General features: G+C 38.3%; 2 protein-coding genes and 1 long non-coding RNA gene across 3 annotated transcripts in view; all 3 read left to right on the top strand.

Moving 5' to 3' along the window:
• The window catches only part of PDE5A (phosphodiesterase 5A), a 68,013-nt gene extending 60,530 nt beyond the window's left edge, over positions 1-7,483 (top strand). The window contains exon 21 of the mRNA XM_050896714.1: positions 2,038-7,483. Coding sequence (XP_050752671.1) covers positions 2,038-2,175 — 138 coding nt within the window. The 3' untranslated portion in view covers positions 2,176-7,483. The remainder of the gene's footprint in view (positions 1-2,037) is intronic.
• Positions 7,484-15,201: 7,718 nt separating this feature from the next.
• Positions 15,202-17,859, top strand: FABP2 (fatty acid binding protein 2). The gene is made up of 4 exons (XM_050896505.1): positions 15,202-15,268; positions 15,958-16,130; positions 16,719-16,826; positions 17,809-17,859. Exons 1-4 carry the CDS (start codon positions 15,202-15,204, stop codon positions 17,857-17,859), a joined length of 399 nt encoding a protein of 132 aa, XP_050752462.1.
• Positions 17,860-22,054: 4,195 nt separating this feature from the next.
• LOC127015976 (uncharacterized) lies at positions 22,055-23,170 on the top strand. Its single transcript, XR_007766406.1, has 2 exons — positions 22,055-22,273; positions 22,858-23,170. It is a non-coding gene; the product is annotated as an uncharacterized LOC127015976 (long non-coding RNA).

The following is a 23,170-nucleotide window of genomic DNA, read 5'->3' on the forward strand; positions in this document are numbered from 1 at the left end:
TGGGGAGGAAAGAAGGAGATGCTGTGTCCACAGGGGAGGGTCTAAGCAGCATCTTTTTGTTCAGAACATGTTGCCTTTTACAGCTTTCAGTGTATCACTCTTACTTGTCATCTTGTCTCAAAGTCTGACCTGAACTGGAACAGCACATAGCAGGCTGACAGTGTCTGGGACTTTATATAGACTCAGAGTATACCAGCATGTGTCCTAACCTGACAGATCAGTGAGAGTGACTTACCTGCAGGGGCAGAGAGCACCAAAGAGGATGGGGAGCCTATGAGGAAGTCACAAAACCCGTAACAGTACTGGTAAATCCAAGGAAGGGGCTATGGTTTGAGCTGATCCAGTGTTTGTTTGTTTTGACTGGAGTACAAGTAGGGGGTATTACCTGCTTACACAGATTTTTGTTTTCTTCAATGAGTAATAAATGGTAAAACATATAAACAACTTCAATGTTACTTTGAAAATGAACACGCATACAGTTCATTCTCCAACATTCTAAGGCTATGAAAGCAAACAATAAATAGGGTTGTAATGACAGCCTTTTCACTGTTTTCTTAGCTTTCATCCAGTCAGTAGGAATTTGACACACAATGCAAACAGAGATGGGTTTCCAATACAGCACTGCAAGTATGTGACTTACCATGTTATTCAGAGTAGGTCAGATCCTAATGAACTGAAGTTTTGTGGCTTGTGTTAGCTAGGTAACCAGTGCAGTTAAACTGAATGATCTACAAGTCTTCCCTTTAAGTTCAGAAATCTAAAAAAATAAGAGAAATGTGTTTCATTCTCTTCATTTTTTAATTGAAAAAAGTACCATTTAGCAGTTTTAAGTGCTGTTTAGATTCATTCAGATAAATAAAACAGGAAAATTCCAGAGATATTTGACAGCCGCATTCTTCTTATAGTGGTGTAAATCAAGAATAATTTGATTAAGGCTACTGGAACTAAGCAGCCTATAAAGCCAAAAGGAACTATGGAGATTTATACACGTGGATAATTCAGTAGGGTACCTATGTATGTAAAGTTACAGGAGAATTAGACATTGCTACCTCATATTATTTGAATGAGACCTGAATTCCATGTGAAATTATGACTGATTTTACATTTTGTATGGTGACCAGCAGAGGGGCCAGGATTCTTCTCTGTGTACTTTGCAGTCGGTCATAGTAGTTATAGAATCAGTGGGCTCAAACACTCTTTCCCATACCTTGTTGTCCTGCACTGTCTGAACTATTAAACTCCCACTTTGCACTTTTGAATAGTGTGACTTCATTCCAAAGGCCAACAGAACCCTTTATGCAAGTAAGAACTGACTGTCATAGTGTGAGTATACATTTTCATCACTTCCATCAGGAAAGAAAAACATAGAAACATGCTTATGAATTGTTCTTTTATTTATTTGTTCAATTCTATATTTAAATATCAGAATCCACTTTTCCTTCACTCTGATATAGTAACACAGCCACATCATGAAAAATACTTGATTGACTTCAGCCACAGTTATTCCTAAAAGGCACTGTGTCAAATTTAATTTATCTATCATGTGCTAACTGTCTTGAATTCAAATATTTCTGAGAGAACTCCTCTGAATCAGTTGATAGACCATCAGTGAATATGGTCCCATTGACTATACCTGCTCTGTGTCTGATTACCGTTCCAAGGTAATCCTTATGACCAACCTTGCTATACATTTAAAAGACTGGCTTGCAAACAAAGTCCATGAATAGTACTTCACTAGGAATACTGGACAGGTCACTTGTGTGTAATACAACAAACTTATCGTGGTTCCTTCTGCACCTATGTATCAAGTGCTGTATGGACACTGCCGCTCAGTCTAATCTGCACTAGTGCCAGGTAATTGCGTTCATGTTTGATGTGCAGCAGGAAGCCTTCCTTGAAGTTCAAAATACAAGTTCAGTTTCAATTATAGATAGACCTCGTATTTCAATCATTCTGGTCTCTCTCATGGTCATCTTTAAGAACACTTATTTTGTTGTTAAATGTAATCTGTTTTTACATGTTCTTAATTTATTTCAGGCCCTAACGCATGTGTCAGAGGCCTGCTACCCTTTACTGGATGGCTGTAGAAAAAATAGGCAGAAATGGCAATCCTTAGCTGAACAACAAGAGAAGAATCTGATTAACGGAGAAAGCAATCAAGCCAAACGGAACTGAGATGCTGCTTTAACAACCACAAGCATAAGTTCACATAGAAGACATAGTAATAGGGGAGTACTGCATTTTGCTAAACACTGTATGAATTTGGCTTATGTTTTGCCACTGCTGTATTATTTTTCCACATTTCAAGATATAGCATGACCATGTATATGCCAAGGTTATATAAAGGTAGTATCTTTCTTTTATTACATCTGATTGAGATGGAAAAAGATCTGCAAGGGTAGTTTTTGCTACCCTATTCCACAAGAAGGTACGAGTGCAGTTACTCAGCTGTCCCCGAGAGCCTATTACTCTATAGATGTATATAGTTGTTTAGTGATCATGTTGTGGCCAGTATCTTAAAAGACTACTGCATTTCGCACCTTTTTTCCTCTTCCAATCTTGCTGTGTTTTGTTTTAAAAGTAATAAGCAGTCTTGCCTGTTCTCTTTCCAGAGGTTCAGAGGAAAGATTGGGACTAACTCTGGGGAGCCTAATCCAGCATATACTATGCTAACCTCTTTCAGGAGACAGAACTGGGCTTCAAAGTGAAAAAGCCCCAGAATCTGTGCACCCAGTAGTTTTTTTCATATTAGAGGAATGTCTTAGCAAATGTCTTACATTTGGAGAAATTTTTAAAAACCCTGTGAATTACTAGGTAATGGGGGTCTTTTGTGGTAGAACTGTCATAATTATCCATGAATAATGGAAACTGCTTGAAAATTGATGAAATGTCACAACATAACTGACAGGCTGCCATGGAAGAATTGCTCCCATATAGAAAGCTGCAAGAAGCACACAGAGAAATGGAAACTAAACAGGATCATTTTTATATACTGGTTTTAACTTCATTTGGAAGTTGAATTTAACATCATCATAACCAACAGACTGAATCACGGGCAGGAAGAGTAGAAGAGAATGTGACTGCAAGAGATGAAAATCTGAATCAGAACGATGCAGGAATGGCACACTTCTGGTGACTATCAATGACTGATTCTTTAGGCCAGTGCTATTATTAAATGGCTACGACCACTTTGAAGAAAGTTTTATGTTAACATCTTTTAAAAATCATTTTTAGCATTAGTTAATGTTAACAATGATTAATCACAATGTCTTAAAGGAATAGGAAAAATGAATACTGAAAGCAAAAATAGCCAAGAATGCTACAGGGATTTGCCATTTGTATATGAGGCATTAACATTCAGAAAAGTAAGAAATCAATCAACTTGCACTAGTAAAAAAAGCAACACTGATATTTTATTTCAATGAAGATGACTAATAAAAATTGTTTTGAATTGGGAGCCAATTCAAGAAAATATACACATTAAACAAACCCAAAAAGAGTGATACAAAGAGAGTACTATTTTTTGGGTAGACAGGATTAGGAGATTAATGTCAGCAATCTAAGATTGGTTAGCAGGAGGTGTAACTTGGGCTGCACAGAGACACAGAAAATGTTATTTTTTTTTAATCTGTAGTAATGATTTTTCAATTAAAATCAGCAATAGTATTAGGCAAAAGTAATACATTTGGGATTGTACTTTGAAGTGTGGGAGTTTATTTCTATCACAGTAATCCAGAAAATCCTAGTTGGAAACTGCAATAAATTCTTCTTCCCAGGAGATTATCAATCCCCCGTTGTAAGAGCTGGTCAGAAAGACAGTGAAAATAACCTCTTTTTATCAGTCTCTGCATTTAAATAAACTATACCAGCAGCTAACAAAAGATGAAGCAAATGTTTCAAAATGTTTGACAATACTGAGTTTCATAGTCAATTTTTTTTAAAATGTAGAACAAGGTATTCTGATAGTCTGCAGCGTTTCTGCCAACCTAAATTATTTGTCACTGATTAAATCCTATCTCAAGTTTCTCTAATGACTACCAATAATATATTATTGCAGCTGAATTTGAAAACATTTTTCTACAGAAGTATTTCTCCTGATTTTTTTTTCCAGATTTTTAAAAAAAGTATGGAATTCAACAATAATTAAGCATTCCAGGGCTACTGGTATGCAGTGCTCCATATGTGTATTTATATGCATATACAGTACAATATATGTATGTAGTATGACATAGCTATGCAGAAAAATGACAGCAGCCTGCCCCCCTAACACCCACTCCCCCCAAAGAAAAGTTTTTAGGTACTTTTTGATAAATAGGAAACTTTGCTTCAGGATTTGCATAGTCCTTGTATATTCTTTTCCTTGAATGCTTGAGATACTGAAATATAATTATTATGCTAACTGATGAGATACATATTTAATATAAATATGAATAAAGTATATGTATATAAAGGTGTATTCTTGCTAGTATGGTTGAGACTAGTAATTCATGGTGACAACACAGCAAATCAACTATGGTGATATTACAGTGTAGTGATGTATCATTTACATTAAGATCCCAGTATTTCTTTGCTATATTGTGTGTTCAGCAAAGCTTTATTATGACATAAATTTATAAATACTACAAGGGAGTGCTGGATTCATACCTTTGACTTGAAAAAAATGGACATGACATTGCATTTTTTCAAAGGTTCACTTAAAATGAACACAGTTATACAGTATGTGCATATATTTAATTACATATCTGTACACATTTATCCCACAGAATCTCTTCCACTACAAAGATTGGAACATACATAGAAATACAGTTCCTAGTAAATAAACCATTTAAATGTCATAATACACCTGTATCTGTATGTATTTCTACAAAACCAAACCCTTTAAACTACTGGTTTAAGAACCTTAAAAGCATAGATTGCTGTACTTCATGAAATTTCAAAGAGTGATCAAATTGTTTATATAGTGTTTTACTCTGCCTGAAGGCAAAGTCAGAGTGTGCTGGTTTTGTGTCATAGCTTTGTGTGAACTGTTTGCAGAAATTGCTCTTTCCTTTCATAATGTAGATAGGTGACAATATAAAAAAAAGCCAGACTGTTTTCTGCCTGAAATTCATTGCCTTCAGAATTGCCTTCAGAATTCAACATTTTCAAACCCAGCTAGCGGATTACAGCCATGCAGCTGCCATTAATTTCATCATGAGTTGGGTATCTAATTATTTTAGTCGGGTCTCAAACATATTCTCCCCAACTTATATTGTCTAGCTAAAGCAATCAGTGTGGATTATACAAGAAACAAGCTGAAATGGAGTTTATCACTTTGTCAGTTCAGTCTTAAGTCCATTAAAGCCATTGTGAAATTTGATATTTAAGTCTTCGGATACAGAATTTGTCCCACTAATTTTTAATACTCAATGAAGACATTTAAGTTAGTATCCTACTTGTTCTCAGACACGGACATATTTTCTTTTAAAGTCACTCCACAACACAGTTCAATGCTTAAAGTATACTTTTCTTTCTGTTTTTGTTCCCCTTCTGAAAAAATTACTTGTCATACGTATTAACATACACAAAATTACTGATTAACCCTACCTGTTCTAATTAAAAATAACAGTGAGGCTCTTAAGTTGTAGGTAGTATTTCTTTTCCAACAAGTTAGTGACATGTCCAATATTAGCTGTAGAATGTCTAGGTTGTCTAGTATCTCACACAGTAAAAGAAAGGAGGGGAAACTAACGTAATGTTGATTTTGGAGATGGTATTGATTTTTAATTAGTAGCAGTTTAAAGTTAAGAGCAGATTACTGTCATATCTTCAAACAACACAAGTGGGCTAGTGATAAAAGTGAATAATCTATGCCACTGATGACCAGCTGATCTCTAGAAGAGAGGACTGAAGCCTGATTTTATGCATCACCCTCTGACAACTGCGTGTGTGTAAAGATAAAAGTCCAATGAACTCTAATCCAATGCATTTTATCTGGCAGTGGCACGAACTGACAAAATCAGAACACTGTCTAATTCATATACAAGATTTTTAAAAATTACTAGGTAACTGATCTTCCAACCCATTATACAGAAAGATTATGAAGAGTCAGATCTAGCCCATTAAAATGAGGGGATGTTGCCTGAGCGATCTGGTTGGTGCCCCTTGCAGTTATGCATGAGAAGACAGCAGAGAGTTTTGATGGCAACAATGCCTCACTCATAATAAATTCATATATTTTTAAAGGTTTTATAGAGACCTAGTATTTCAGGCAAATTTATACATTAGCTTTAGTTAAGAGTCTTGTCTCTGTGATGCTGTAGTTTCTTCTTCATGTCAAATCACATGCAGTTTACATTCCACAAGGTTTCAGCTTTATTTCACAGTTCCCTGCTGTACTTCTTCAGGGACTTGCACTAATTTGAAAGATAAGCTTGAACATTGGAGCTTGAATAAAAAAATGAGTTTGGCCAGAGTATGATAAATAATGAGGGCTGGATTTTTTGGCTTGGACTTTCACAGGAACAAGAAACATCACAGAATCTGGCCTGGTAATTAGTGACACTTGCTAAATACAGCAGATTGTGACAGCAAGATATTTTATCTTTGCTAGATGAATGGAAATTGCATGGGAAAGTTTATTTTCCACATAAAGAAGTTTGTTTCCATAGAGAAACTCATATCTAAGTACCACTGTTTGTAAATGTATATTTATGTGACAATGCTATATAATAGTTAGTTTCCACTAACTTGCATCGCATGAGCTTGTCGTGCCAGGGCCTAAGGCATGCTCAAATGCCCATTTGAAGTCAATTATATGATTCCTGTTTACCTCAGCGGGAGCTGGATTGAGCTGTATAGAAAGTGAAAGAATGGGTCAAATCCACCTTTTTTACCTATAAAGAGGGACCAAACTCTTACCCTTGGTAACACCTGCCTCACCTCCTCTTGGCTGTATTCAGCTATTCCTGCTGATGCCTAAGGTACCTTACAGATGTAACTGAAGTTAGAATTTGAGCCCTCTATGTATTCACATGGCAGACACCTGCATGTGTCTCTTAAAGAATGTAGTGTGAAATGCACTGTAAATAGTTTTAATATACATTTCTATTATAGTTTAATAAAAATCTTAATCACAGTCACTAGCCACTGAGTTTGTCCATTTGTATTCTTTTATCTTTTAAGAATATTTGAAAAAATATATAGTTTCTGGGCACAGTATTTTTGTACTAGGTTAAGGGGGTTACTCTGTATATTATGTTTTGCCTTTAAGCAGTATTAAAGTCTTCTGAAGGTTATGTGTTCTCGCTTGCTTCTGTCCTGTGACTACTTAGTAAAACTAGTTACATTACTTAAGAGAATCATTAGTCCTACTTACTGTACAGCTGATAGAGAATATAGAGTCTGGTTATTTTCTATGGTCGAACTGCTGCTTATTACTTATTTCCTCATTCTTCTCTTTGTACTGTTTTCATGCTTTTTAAAATAAAAAGGACGATGTCAAATTTTACTGTTTGTTAATTAATATTATTGAGGTTGAATTTTCAACACCTCATTGTTCCCTGATTCAAATCATTGCTTCTGTAAATTTATATTTTATAATAACGTCTCTAGGTCCTAGAAATCCTGAAGAGAAAAACGTCACTATTAATATCAAGATAATTATAAGTACTACTGAGATGAGCCAGTGGTAAAGTACTTCTCGTTTAAAACCAGCAAAAAATAATGCACTGCTACTAACCACTAGAGAGCACTGCAGCTACCCTTATTAGGAGCTGTCAGAAACCAGTTTATTTATTGGATAAGTAGAACAGGCAAATACAACTGTTACACAGATCTATCCTCACCCTCTGCCCCCAAATATCAGTTCCCGGGGTAGCATGTAAGTGACATGGAAATAGTCAACCCAGTGACTTCAAACAAAACTGTGAAAAAATTGTTTTTGACAAAAGCCTCATCATGAGCGAACTGCTGATCCTAGAAGCAATTCTAGACCAATGGGCTTCTTGGCAATTTCTGTTCTTTGCCTATTAGGTTCTCCACAGCAACACTTCTGGCTTGACTTTTTTTAGCTCTAGGCAAAACCAAAAAGTATGTACATCCCTGACAAACAACAGTCTCATTCAAAAAGTTATGAAGGGCCAGATTTAGTTCAGCACAAAACACAAGCACTGTTTGCTTGAACCAACTGCAATTTATGAGTGCAACTGAACAACTGTCTATGTATATCTACATATATCAGGTAACCATTTGCTGTTGGGACTACAATCTTTCCAGCCCACTCACCAACCTAGTCATGCTCCTGCTTAGTCCTTGCTGGCCTACTGAATGTTTGAATTCATTTCTGAGAAGTGGCACAGTTTTCAACAGGAGTACTGGGAAACATTTCTTGCCCAGCCCAGAAAAGAATATAACCTTGAACGAGGGCATTTTTATTGAAGAGGTGAAAAAGAATATTACACTCAGTCTTTCACATCTTGCACAACTACAATGCCTTTTTAACAAATGGAAAAGACAATAGCTCCTTCCTCCAGCCATATTTTTAGTAACAGTGGTGACAGCTATTGCTCACATGCATTTCACATTCCTGTGAAATCTCACCCTTTAAGATTTTTCGGAAATAATTCAAATGTGTGAGTTTGTTACAGTAGTAAGCTTTAGGATCTAAATTTATGGAATCTGACAGCCATTGAGTTTTTCAGCCCTTCAGAGGAGAGTAGCATTTCTTAGCACATATAGAACTCTAGAACTTCAATTTCAGTTGAAAAATATCACAAGTTATAAACACAGTAAATTTTCACTTCAGTATTTACAATTCAGAATTTCTTGAAATACCTGGCTGCATGTTTTCCCCCCATTATTACAAAGCTCTTATTTTATTTAACACAGAAATTTATTTTTACACTTCCTGAGAGACTGTTCTCCAAACAGCTGCATTATTTTCTATTCTGAATCTGTACTATCAAGTAAAGATAAAATCCTCTTTCCTGCTGAAATATGAGGATAATCACTTCAGCCATAGCCTGCTACTGCCCACCCCGTGGTTCATAATGGCTGGTAAATAGATCGATACTTTACACAGGTTTCTTTTGTTTAACATCATCAAAGATATTTAACAAAAACTAGGAGTAAAATCGATAGTTAAATCATATCACTAGTTTGCACATGATACATTCACATATAGGCATTTCTTCAGAATCCTTTTTTGTAGTAGTTAATCAAGTCACTGGCACATTATTTTATGATACATACGGCTTTTTAATGGAAGGGAAGTTCATTTTACAGATAAATAGAGGGGTTAATTTGATCAAGGTCACACAGAAAGCCCATTTCTGAGCTGGAAATAGAACCAGGATCTGGGTGTCCGTTCTGCTTTTACATGAGACATGAAGAAAAGAATGTTTTGTCTTGAAGCCATCTTTTGCTTTTGGATATACAAATATTTAAATATCTGAGCCATATAGGGTGCTCTCTTGCTATCATGCTGAGCTCAGAAGAACTCTGAAGCTCACTATTTTACAGATGAGATTAGATTAAAGTCACTAATCCAGATAATCACAATAATCTTTGGTGGAGTTTGGAGCTATATCATAATCAAGAGCAAAAGTGTACTATCAGCAAATAGCTATGTTGAAATCAACTAAAAGTCCAGTTCAAATTTTGGAGAAATGGAAAAGACTGATGCAGACTTTCAATACTGTACATTGTTAGCTCATTGGACTATAACTCAACCCCAGCCTTTGATCACATTTCATAGTCTGAACAAAAAGAAGCTACTTCCCTAAATTTGCCTGCTACTAAGTATTTGCCTGGAAAATACAGGAGAAGAGTATTAAGATACACATTTAAATACTTTAGATAAACCTGACACAAAGCCCTACGGGTCAACTGACATATCAGTCTCTATGTGACAAGTGACAAATGGGACTAATGCTCAGAGATTCATATAACCTTTATTGGAAAAGCACACTTGTTTTTATTGGCAATTGTTCACTGTCACCCTTTTCATTGAAACGAGGCTAGATTCTACTATTCTAGGTAATCCTAAGATTCATTTTAGCATGCAGTAACGGATGAAGTAAATACCAGAGTTGTTATTGCTTTAAGAAAATCCTGCATTTTGCTTCTCGATTCTTTTAACCTGGGGTTTATTCGCTCATGCACTTCAGTTCTCCCCAATAATCAAGTCTCAAAAACATGCAGCACTTTATGGATCACAGCCATTACACAGAAATTAAAAAGGAGTGTATACAGACATTTAAGAGTAAGTTTTAAGATCCACAGCCCACTACTAACTAATCAGACAAATGGATCCATACTCACTGGAAATTTCTAAGTAATCTTCAAATGTTGAATCTTCATGTTGAACAGATTGCATATTAGCAGCATCCAGGAGATTCTCCTTGAACCAAAATAAAACCAGAAACTTAGCAAACAGGCAGCTAGAGTAGGACAAAATCTAGCTCAAGTATGATCTAATCCTGCTGCAATACAACATCCAATTGCAATATGTACTTTGAAATTATTTATCCAAGAGATGGCGTTAGGTAGGCTCCATTGAGCTCGTTGTTGCTAGGCCACCCATAGTTATGCTAAAGTTGGCTTTAGTGGCATAGAATTATCTGTTTACCATATTGATATAAATTCGAGTATTGTGGTTTAAATGCTTAGTAAAACTTCACAATAAGGGAACCAGGGGCACTTAAATGATTTAAGTGCCCAACCATCTTTGCAATCCATCCCAAGACATACAGAAGAATCATGCAGTAGAAAACATGCATTAAACACTGCCAAATCAGTTCACAACTACCTGCCAGAAACCAGTTAATGTGCATGGTTTTAACAGGGGTTCATCTCTCTCTTAATATATAATATTATATATAATAATATTTACATAAGTATATTATGTTTATGCTGGCACCAAGCCATTATCACTCCATGGTAAAGCTGAGTTCTACTGTCCTAGCTAATTTTAGGCAGAACAACTTGAAGACAAGCCACAAAACAATAAATAGGATAGATAAATATAACACACTGCAAAAGCATTTTTGTCACCCTGATCTTTGGAACCTCATCGTCCATTATCATCATAATACAGCTTGGTACGATTATCACAGACTGGCATGATGAAATTGGCATGACCATATAAGTTAATAATTTATTTCCATCCACCTCATTTAAAGATCAAACTTCAAAGTTAGTAAGTTTGTCCATTTTCAGTGTTCTGAAGCTGGCATGTTGAAGAAAGCCATGAAGCCAAGAATACACACTCTTGGCTTTCATGACTTTCACGCAACCAGCAATACTAAAAAACAAGTTTTTCAGTGCACCATCTAACTAAAAATTGTAGTTTTGAAAACCACACAAGGAAGAGGTAGACAGAAGAAGGAAAAAGGTTGTGGAATATTCCAACATAAAAAAAATCTATAAAAACAATTTTAATTATAATTTTAGAAGGAAACCCAGCTTTTATAGGAACTCAAAAGAACTCTGAATAAAGTGTATGTCGTATGATTCTAATACATATAAGAAAACCGAAGTCAGATTTTAGTGCGTTAATAGTCCTAAGTAACTCATGTAAATTGTGAGAGATTAAAAAGACGGCTGCTTGTTCTAGCACTGACATTCCATCAGACCTCAGAGAAGAACAGTTCTTTATGCTGTCAGCACTACACCAACGTAGAGACACCATGAAGCTCATAAATATCGACCACCTGTGGAGATTCTTACTTAACTGACAGATCTGTGGGGCTAATCTGAACAGGATCTTAAGGATTCATGCCCAGTGAAAAGAAATGTTAAGGAAGAGAAAAACAGGACAGAAATGGAGCAACAAGCTTTAATGTGAAATTCAGGACCCAGCTACTCGCTGCTCCCATGGTGAAAAAGTTTGGACTTGGCTGGTTAGCGTGACTTCTGAGGCAGACCAAAGAATCACACGGGGGGAAAGGCAAATTGTAAGATAACTGACTGGAAAAGCACATCTGAGAGATCTTCCTGTTAGTTGAGGACTCACTCCAGAAGACCCTCCCCCTTTTTTAAGGTTCAGAAAAACTGCTGAAGTACGTTTGATGTAGAAATTCATACTTAACCTGCAGAATGTCACTACTCTGAGTTATTTTTTCAGAGGTTAAGAAGACAGACTGGATACAAATGAGGAAAGTAATCAGTAACATTAGTTTTGTTTAAATAGATAAACACTACTTCAGATACCTTAGCATTTCTTAAATGAAATGAAGCAGCAGGTTCTTGGAGAGAATGCAGAACCCACCTAAAAAGTAGAAAAGCTTTCTTGAAATGCTCAAAATAAAAGGTCATTTCCTATTTGTTAGACTTCATGTATGCCTGAAATAATCTGAATAATTCACATTATTTCAGGCCTCAATTTTCTACTGGGTACAACAGAAGTGGTTCAAAAGTTGCACTACACCACTGTCAGAAAGAACCCTTCTGCAAAGACTGTAAAGAGAGTTAATAATTTTGTTACGCAACAATAAATTGGATGAACTATAACCAGACACCACATATTTTTGTTTACGTATAATACTAAATAAATAATACAGATTGACAATGATAACTACAAAGGTCAAGATACACTCCAATGCAATAAAAAGAGATAATCTGACCCTAATAGAGACTCATTTTGCCCATTTTCTGAGCTGGCTGAAGGGTAAGATGGGCATCCATGATTAGCACAGCACTGGGCATGGGCTATGACACTTTTTGAAACACTGAGTTTGGATTCAGCACCATGCTAACACAACTACTCATCTTCCATTTTATAGCTGGCTGATTTTTACCCAGTTCCAATTACAGAGGCTAGCATGTATATATTTCCCTAAGCCAAATGTCTTGCCTATACCTGACAATGCTCCAGTTCACAGTAAGATGCAGTATTTCAATTTTGTCCTTCACAAAAGATGTTAATTCTGGAATTCTAATATTTATATAGAGGCAGGATATTTTCCTACCAAAATTATGCCTACTTCTTTGCAAATTTTATTTTAGAACTTTTATGTAAGTCAAGGTGATAAAAAACTGCATGAAAATGTGGGAAGAAACTGCATGTAAAAACTACATAATGAGACCTAAATGGTGGTGTTAAATAGATATTGTGAGGCACTTCCCTCACCGCCATTAAGAGTAAACAGCCTGAACGCCTTCCATCTGGCAGGCTTCTTTACCCTGGAAGACAGGAATATAAGAGGTAGGAAGAGGAAAGAACAGGTAACTAGTACAGGAAGAGTGGCAGGCTCTGCTTCTTCCTAGCCTTAGAGAAAAAAAGGCATTTCTAACATGGAAGACCATGGCTTTGAGGAAGGCGAACGACAGCAGCTGGAACAATGGAACACAACAGAACAAGCTGCAGCCTGAAGAGGACATGTGTCCACAACCCCAATCCTTGTCACTTGCAGGTGAACCTTCCCGCACAGAACAGGGACATGGCTGTAGATTCCTGCTCTCTCCCAGCTGCGGCTGCGCTGGCTCACCAGGTTAGTGATCCAACATGTTCAGCGTGACCCCATGCTCGGGGTACCGTGCCCTCACAGCAACCATTCATTTGGCAAATGAGATTCTTCGTATTCCCCTCTCTTCCCCACACAGTTTAGGCAAAACCCCCAGGTTTGAAACATCTGCTGTGTAAGAGGAGGTGGCTCACTTCAAATGAAATGAATTAGGAAACACTCATAAAAGGAGCTCTGTTGGCAGATCTGAGATAACCTCTGCAAATTACTGCTGGGAGTCTCTTCTTGAACTGGAATCGCCGTAGTTGGAACATGAGGTGTTCACAACTACAACAGACTAGCTTGCACCAAATCCCATCTTTCAAAAGACCAAAGGGTCTGGAAAGGTTAATTTTAACTGTAATGCATGGTCAGCTTCTAGCACCCTGTTTTGGCTGCAAGTATGGCACCTTTCCCTACATCACTTGTAACAATATGAATCTATGTTCTTTTTTCTGTTCTTTTCATCCAGTGAGAAATACTTGTTGAGCTATTTTTCCTCTCCATTCTGTTAGCCAGATTACTATTGATTTCAAAATGAAGCTGACTGGAGTGAAAAGCCACGCTATTCTGGCAGCGCTAGCAAAGTTCTAAATTTATAGTTACACTTCAGTAAAACCTCTTGTTCCAGGCTGCAATCCATAGATGTACAAGATTATGACAACATGAGACACTGTCAAAATTTGGTAAGTAAAGCACAACCCCATCACCTGTGTGCTAAGCAAAACCCAATTCGGCGTTCAGGATTTGCATTTATATTTTGAAGCTAACAGATAGCAAAGCTGATGCTATCTGTGTGAACAGAATAATTATAATCCTAAACTTGGTGAAGACAAAAGCTGGGTCAATAGTTTTGCTCAGTTTCAAGTAGCACCAATTAGAGGGGAAAGGGAGTCGGGGAAGAAGCAGCTAAGTCAGGGAAGACTCATGTTCTGCATTATCCTTTAACAGACAAAATCTGGGACCTATGGAAATCAACCACATCAGGTAAATTCACTTAGCTGCACATCTTTTTCTGTTGTGGGAATGGGTTAGATGCACATAGCATTCACTGAATGTGTTATAATGAAGAAAATTTGTAGAAACTGCTCAGAATTTAAACTATATATTAGAGAGTGAGCACATGAATACAGAGTATCGTCCCAATTTTCATAGCTCAGCACTAGACAAGAAGCAAGTGGATAGTTTTCTGAAACAACCTGTAGACATTCAGTAAATCCTCTGCTCCACGCTTATTATGTTGAGCAGAACAGATCTCTACCAAATTATAATAGACAAAGTAGAGATTTGTGTTTGGTTTGTTGGGTAAATATATTTCCTCCAGTTGCGTAAAGACTCTCCCACAAGCATGAAGATACAACAGAGACAGAAAATGTCAAGAAATTTTCTTAGTCTAATTACTGTTTTCACTGGATAGCTGATTTTTACTACAACTCAAATATGGTGAATAAAATGAATGGATTAGCAATTCTTTATTAAGACAAGCAATAAAGATACTTTCATGATTTGGGGGCAATCAGGGAAAGATTCAGCAAGCAGTGTGGTCACAATTGGAAATCTGATTAAACTACAGTAAACTTCTCCTTGAAAAGATCAGTGCATCAGTTGAGCTTTAGTCAGCCACATCATCCTGTAAATTGCTTTCAAGATAAGCCAGTACATAAATTCTCTTTGCAAAGATACGTTACTTCAGAACAGTCCTCCTACAGACAGAAACATGGCATATAATGGTACTTGGAAAATAGACAGAAATGAAAACTATGAAAAGTTCATGGAGGAGATGGGTAAGTCTTACTTTTGCAATGCCTTCTACAAGAATAATAGCACTATGGCTGAATACAAACTTGAGCTGTCTGTGACCCACCTTCTGGCTAGCCTGTCCTTTTGCTGTTTGCTGCTCTGCCCTTGCATAGTGTACTGCATTTATTTTCAAAAGATTCCACAGTGGGGCGGGGGGGGAAGATACCGAGAAATGTTCTGATTTTAATTACATTATGTTAATCTTAAGCAACTTCACTAATTCCAGCAGATTTATTTCAGCAGGGGAAAGAATCTCAAAGTCTACATTTGAGGAAAAGGCTCAGAGAATTTGAATGATAAACTTTAAGCAGAATTCTGTAGTAGGAATATTATTTTGATAACATGAAACTAGTTTAAAAATTACACGGGGAGGAAATCATCATTCTTCAATTTTATAGAAACACATGATTCAAGTTATTTTAACATCCTGATACTTACTTTAAGTTTGTACAAACTGGGCATTATATGGATATAAACATAACCATTCCAGTTGGATAGTGGTTTGTATTATATCTGTAGTGGTGAATACGGCCTCAACAAAAAGTGAAGAAGAATAAAAATTTGGGTCAGAATGCTGGAATAAACTCACTTGACCACAGAAAAGTTACTAAAAAGAGACAAATAAGATGCTCTAGGGGTTTTTTTTGTGATTGATATTAATTTATTTTTCTAGGTGTTAACATAATGAAAAGAAAGTTAGGAGCCCATGATAATCTGAAGATCACTATTCAACAAGATGGAAACAAATTTACTATCAAAGAATCAAGCAACTTCCGTACTATAGATATTGAATTCACTCTGGGAGTCAATTTTGAGTACAGTCTGGCTGATGGGACTGAACTTACTGTAAGAGACTTTCTATATAATTATATATTTATTATATGATAATAACTTTATGAGGTACAGTTTCAAGATTAATGATTTGTCTTCCTAGGTTTTAATTTAAATTTTATTTTTAAAGTGTGACTGTTCAGGAATGCTTGCAGCTTATATACAAAAACACAAGGTAGTCTTAACTGTTAATGGTTCAACACCATACCACGAAACTCAGGGTTCCATAGAGTGCCCAAAAAGCAGAGTATGTAGCAATTTTCACATGATGAAATCCAGGTGATTGCAATTTTACTTCTTATAATACTCAAGTACACCACCTAGAGTGCAGAGTAGGTATTTATAAGAAATTACTTTTTCTCTGTTGATACAATTAATTAAAATAAGGTGTATTGAGCACTAAAAGAATCTAGCTTCACTATTATGCAATTAAATAAACTAGTTGTTTTATTAAAATTTCATTTTTACAGCCTTTCCATCAATGTCCAAAAAAACATTATTACTCTATTTTAATCTCTTCTCACTTTTAAGCATTCCTGCAGTCTTTAAATCAAATCAGTGCCATACCTATTGCAAAATATTTGGGTTTTTTCCTCATTGTAGGGCTCTTGGAACATGGAAGGAAACAAACTTGTAGGAATATTTACTAGAAAAGATAATGGAAAAGAACTCAGAGCATGCAGAGAAATCGTAGGTGATGAACTTGTTCAGGTGAGTTAAGTAGTCACTTACATACAGCTTTACAATATAATGAACTGAAAAAATTTTAAAAGCTGTTCTGAAAGTAGGAAATATTTTCTTCAAGCCAAATAACCTCATTTCTCTTTAGTTAAAATTCTCAAGTCGAGTAATCTATCAAAATTTAAAACTTTAAAATAAAACTCGCAATCTGTGATTTTTACGTTTTTCTACCCATGTGAACTGTATCTTATCAATACATTCTGAAGCCTGTGAATACAAGCTGTATATGGGGGGGGGGGGCGCGGGGGCAGAGAGAGAGAGAGAGAGAGAGAGAACTTATAGATGTGTTCTGACTGAAGGCCCTTTTCCAAGTGTCTGCCTTGTAAAAGCCTTACCACAGGAGCTTACTACAGGGTAATGCTGTCAATGGCTGATAAATGCCCTTTTAAAACAAAGCTCGGGGTTGGGGCAGGGGATGATGGCACAGAGGGGTAAGTTTGAGACAAAAGGGAAATGTTTCGCAGCTTTGTGGTAAAGCCAGAAACTGAACTGAACTGTAACGCTTTAAGATCCTGTCTGCTAGCGGGTCACAAGCTTTTTAAAAGAATAAATAAAAAAACCCAACCTTATAGACAGGTGTGAGATTTGAGATATCAAACCCATACAGTCCAACCCTTCAGTGCTTCTTCACACTTCTAATAAAAGCAATCACATAGATGAAATTTGCTAAGTAGTAGTATTGGGAATACGGCACTTCAACACTTTGGTTTTTTTCTGAAGCTCCCAAAAGCCGTCCCACGGTGGTGCAAATGTTTGCATAGAGAATTTATGCCTACTGACAACAGGCTGCTTTCCTTACGTTCCTTTCCGCAGAGCCTGCACAAGGGCTGGTAGGCCCCACACAGCCACCAGTCACAATTAATTAAATCACTATTGGCCATCTCTCAATAGCATCTGTGAAATGAAACTTTGTAATAGCAGCCACTGATTTTTCTTTTTAATTTCCCAACAGACCTACCTATATGAAGGAGTTGAAGCCAAAAGAATCTTCAAAAGGGGCTAAGTACTTCACCCAGAACAGCACCAGAATCAAAAAACCAATGAAAAAAGACCATTTTTCTAGATATCCTGTGCTTTTTTTTCCTTTTATCCCCTCACAGCACCTCCTAAGCTGCAATTACTTAGCCGTGTTGAAAACACAGGCTAGTTCCTTATGTTTACTGTTTTGCCTTGAATAAACAAAATTCAATTACAATTTGATACAAATGCTAAAATGTTATTTGTACCAAGTCCTACCTGATTGCCATATTGTAAAAGGCTGCAGAAAGTATTTTCTATAAGCAGAACTTCAATATTTTTTTGCACTGGTTCTCACATGGCAACTTAGTTTCCTTACCATAATATTTATATTGATAAACAGCTTCTCTGTGTATTGAACATTGTGTAATAAGGATGGCAAAAACTAAAAGAAACCTGACAACACCCAAGTCTCTAAGACAATTCTATGTAAATACAAATACGGAGTAAACATAAAATATGGTGTGATAATACAGCTCACCTAGAGGACTTGAAGGATATCCCATTGATACCTTGCTCATATCAATAGGAACAATATAAAGCATGTACTGATGATATACAGATATCTCACATAAAGTAATTTCACTGTATTTGTTTCTAAAAGTATGACCATGCTTTTAAACATGCAAATTTTGAGTTGTTCCAATTTATTACGGGTTCAAATCATTCTGCGTCAGGAAGAGCATTAGCAGGCTCTGAGTGAGTTTCTTTCAGGACATGAATAAAAATATTGAAGGTACCTTAACAAGATAAATAATGATTTCAGACTATGTTGACTTCAAACACTGCTGGTTTTGATGGGTTACAAATATTCACCATGTTCTGCTCATGTTGTCCAGTTTATAAGTGCTATTTTCAACCCAGCCTCACCTCCCTTGAGTTGTGCTGTTTCCTAAGGGTTGCAGTAAAACTGCCTCTCAAGGGTCAGCACTAGTTAAGATCTGCTGTTTCCATCTAACTGTGCTTCTTGGTGGTCATCTAGTCCCGTCCCCAGGTCTACAGGGCAGCCTGCTTCCCAGCCCTGGACCCTTTCTGACACATCAGCAGAACAAATCTGTGTGCTGCCAGCACTCTTGTCCTTCAGCAAATATGCCCCGGGCTCTTTTTTTTTTGGCTTCTGAGCTTTTTGCACCCATGCTTCTACTCCATAGTTAGGAAAAGACTGTTTCATGTAAGGCTTTGCTAAAAGGTCACAATACCATGTGGGCCTGAGGACAGCCCTGAGGTCTAACCCAAAATATGAATGCAGACGTATCTGTAAAGTCTCACAGCACTTCACCACAGAATTCCCTGATGATGGTAAACAGCTAGATAATCTTCTGCCGTGTGCTTATTCACATGCTGTTACAGGTCCATTTTCAAGTACAATTTCTGAACGGGTACATTTACATTATGATTTTAATGGGTTTTTAAAATACCTCCCAAAATTTACTCCTCTGTTTTCTTTGCTCTTCTTGACTGTTGTATTCGTTTATGGCCAGCAAAAAGAAAGAAAAACATTTTTTCCTTCAGTTACTTTTGTAACTGAATCCTCTCTTAGCCCATATTTTTGTGGTCTTCAGCGTCTCATAGCTCCCTCTACTGCCAAAATACTCTCATGACGCAAACAGTATTCGAGTTAGGAAGTAGGGCAGATGACCCTTTATGAATTTGGATTTCCTCCCTCAGATATTGATTGTATGCAACTTTCAGTGTAGATATTTTTTACATAATCATCTTTCAGTGGATAGATGTAACACATACATTGCAATGAAGAGAATACTATTTTAAACAGTCCTTCAATTTTCAATTACAAAGGGATGTAAAACTGAAAAGCAAAGGTATAAAAAACTGAAAAAAAAACCCCTAAACAAAAACAACACCCTAAAATCTGGAAACAACACTATTACAAAATTCTGTCTATCTCTAGGCTATTTTGTTTAGATACTAAAGCCTCTAAAAGAGAGAGGGACAAAGAATAATGGCTTGCAATAAGCTATGTGACAGATTCTTTCAGTTAAGCTATGTGCACTGAAAAAGCAGACTAAACTGTAAGACAGAAGCCCTAACTATCAATGTGCCGTTATAGAGTTCGACCTTCGTTATCAGCTGCATGTCATTATTGCTTCTAAATTGCACAGAAGTATATCAACAATTGCATGTCAAAGGTTTCAGGAAACTGGAGAATGCCATTTTATTTCTTTTAGAGACTTTACTGGCTGGAATGAAAGCTGTATTAAGTTCCTGAATGTGTTCTCTCTTTCTTCCCTGAGTATGCTGACCCTTTAAGTCTTGCACTCTTCTGGTTCAGAAAGTTGAACTCCAGCCCACGCCTGGTATCAGTGCACTTACCTCTGCCACACTCAGCCCAGTAACACCCTGATTCATGGTCATTCTGATCTAGGTTACCAGATTTGTTTGATTGATTGGCTACAATAATCAGTAGGGTATTTTTTTCGTCAAGTATTTGAGAAATTATTTTAGTTAATTCTGGATTACATACAAGGCCACAAACTGAAAAGTAATCTGATAATTACTTAAAAAAAAAAAGAAAAGATGAGCGCTCAAAAGTATTTGACAACTCCAAATACTGCACAAAGATGTGGTCAGCAGCTGTACTTAAAAAATAAGGAAAAAACTTTAAAGACTCAGTCTCCAATACTTGAGATAAGATCATCAATTAAAGGGATGGAGGAGAGTGGTACAGCTTCGGTAAACTAACAAATAAGATCATTATATTAGAATGTGAATGAGATAGCCTAGTAAATTTGACTAGGAGACTTTTGTTTCCTAGGCAGGAATTTCAGGATTACATTACTTTGCAACCTAATAGGAAATTGTTTGCTCTGGGGAAACCTACAATCCACAGTTCCTTTTGCTCAAATGAGGTAATACAGATGGGTACAAGGCTTAAAGGGGAAGTATTGTCATTGTTTCCCCCCAAAATCTCTAATATACTTCACCTAACACACATATGCCTAACCGATACTTGCTATATAAAGACAAATTCAAGTTCATCCTTATTTCTAATGATAGAACTTATTGAGGAACCTAGCTACCCCTAAGTGCATGCTTATGAGAAATTAAACTCTGATCAGGGACACTTGCTCTGCATTCTGCAGCAAGTATTGCCTTTTCTCTTAGTATGAGGCCTAAAAGGGTTAATAGCTACAATGAGGAAGTTTTTATTTAGTATACTCCTAAGATCTGGTCACTCTCCTAGATGCAATGAAAATAACTGCACTCCTTTCAATACTGAGTGAACTGGCTGGACTGAGGGTAGCACATCCCAACTATGAGTATGGCATCAGGTTGTGCAGCTTAATTTAATTTCTTATGCAGCTGTGTGTTGTGTAAATAAAGCACACAGTATACACTATCTACATGAACTTTTTCATGTTTGTTTAGGGTGTACAAGCTCCAACTAACCTTCAAGGACAGGAGTATATCTTAAAACAATTTCAATTTTCCTAAACTTCTTCACAACAGGATTTCCCAAAAGGTCTTTCAGTTTCTTCCAGGGCATCACGTGCTCTCCAAGAAACCGTATCGGGAAGAACTTGTGAATGTTTATTTCCACACAAGTCGCAAGACAGCTTAACGGAACAAGGCCAACACCGTTTGACAGGACTGACCGCCTGCTTTTCTCCACACCCTTGTCTCACCTGGCCAAGTGCCCTGAGGACTGGCAGGGAGCAGCAACCAGTAGTGCCCAGGTACTACCGCAGAAATGTCAGTCAGTCACTCAGAGAGCGCCTCCACAAGCACCGCTTCTCCCAGCGCCAGCAGGAGAAGCAGGAGCTCCCTCCACGTCCAAGATCTTTACCACATGAGCCTGGCCTGGCACCGCCATTAGCCCCTCAGCAATGAGCGGGGAAGGGGCCACTGCGGCAGCAGCCTGCCAGGAGAGCAGCGAGGGAGCGCAGCCCTGCTTGGAAGAGGCGGGAAAACACGAGCGCCATCACCAGATCGTGACAGAGGCAGCGGCAGCGCCACTCGCGCCCCAACGGTCACCAACCGCCACTAACCGTCACCAACCACCGCCTACCAGCAGGGCGGGGCGCTACCTGAGGCGGCAAGGGCGGTGCTGCCCCGCGTGGGCTGCAGGGCGTGGCGGCAATACGTGCGCTCCGCTCCCATTGGCTCCTCACCCGGAAGAGCAGCTGGTGCCTGCGCGGTGGGTGCGGCCGCGTCGCGCTGCGACCCCCGAGAACATGGAGGCGGCGGCGCGGCGGCGGGAGCGGGAACAGGAGCAGGAGCAGGAGCAGCAGCAGCAGCAGGGTGTGGCGGCGAATGGCGGCCGGGCGCTGTCGCTGTCGCTGTCGGGGCAGTCCTACTGGCTGGACCTGTGGCTCTTCGTCCTCTTCGATCTGGCGCTCTTCGTGGTCATCTACCTGCTGCCATGAGGGCGCCGGGCCCAGGTTAGCCGCCGCCGGGGAGCGGGTGCGTTCGGGCCACGGTCCCGCTCGCCGCCTGGGGAGGCCCAGCTCTTAGCGGGGCGGGGCGGGGCGCTCCCGGGCCGGCGCGGGCTTGCAGCCACCCGTTGGGCGAGCAGTAGCGAGGAGGCGCTGCGCCGAGACACCGGCTCCAGGAGGGAGAAGGAGCGGCGGGCGGCCTGGGGGTGACCGGAGGGAGGGGAGCGCCTGCTGTCAGCAGCCGGACGGCCTGTTCCTCGCTGGGGTGCCCACGGGTGACCCGCGCGGACAAGCTTGGGGAAAGGTACCGCTCCTGGCCGGGGAGCGGGCACCTGGGAGCAGCTTTGGCTTTCCTTGCCTGGAGCGTCCCAGCGGCCTTGCCTCAGAAGGCCTGGAAAGCACAAATACCTCCGAAGAAATGTAAAGCTAATTCCAAACAAGCAGCAGCTTGTTTTTTTTTTTTTTACAAAAAAATACAGGATCAGTTCTTGGATCAGAAAATACGCTTGATGCTTCTTTCATGTTTGCTGTATCTTCCAAAGTACTGTACAGCACTGCAAAAGTAACCAGACTTTTTCTGTTCTCTGTAGAACCACTATCTAATCACAGGATGCACCTTATGAAAACAAGCAGTGGAAGAGGAGGACCATTTGTGCACTATAACCAACCAGGCACACAACTCCACTTGCATCTGAATGCAAGAGGCATATATATATATACACTGTATCGTAACATATCTCTGGCTGTATCACAAGTGTTACTGTTCAGGTTTTTACCTGGATCCTGTTTCTGTGTCCTAAACTGTGCCTTAAAGGTCACGTAAGACAGCTTGACCATGCTTTTGTAATTAGTGTCTAAAGGTTTAAGCAGAAATGAAAATATGTATTGTTTGAATAAAATCAA

Source organism: Gymnogyps californianus, chromosome 4 (genome assembly GCF_018139145.2).
Source record: "Gymnogyps californianus isolate 813 chromosome 4, ASM1813914v2, whole genome shotgun sequence".
Lineage (NCBI taxonomy): Eukaryota > Metazoa > Chordata > Aves > Accipitriformes > Cathartidae > Gymnogyps > Gymnogyps californianus.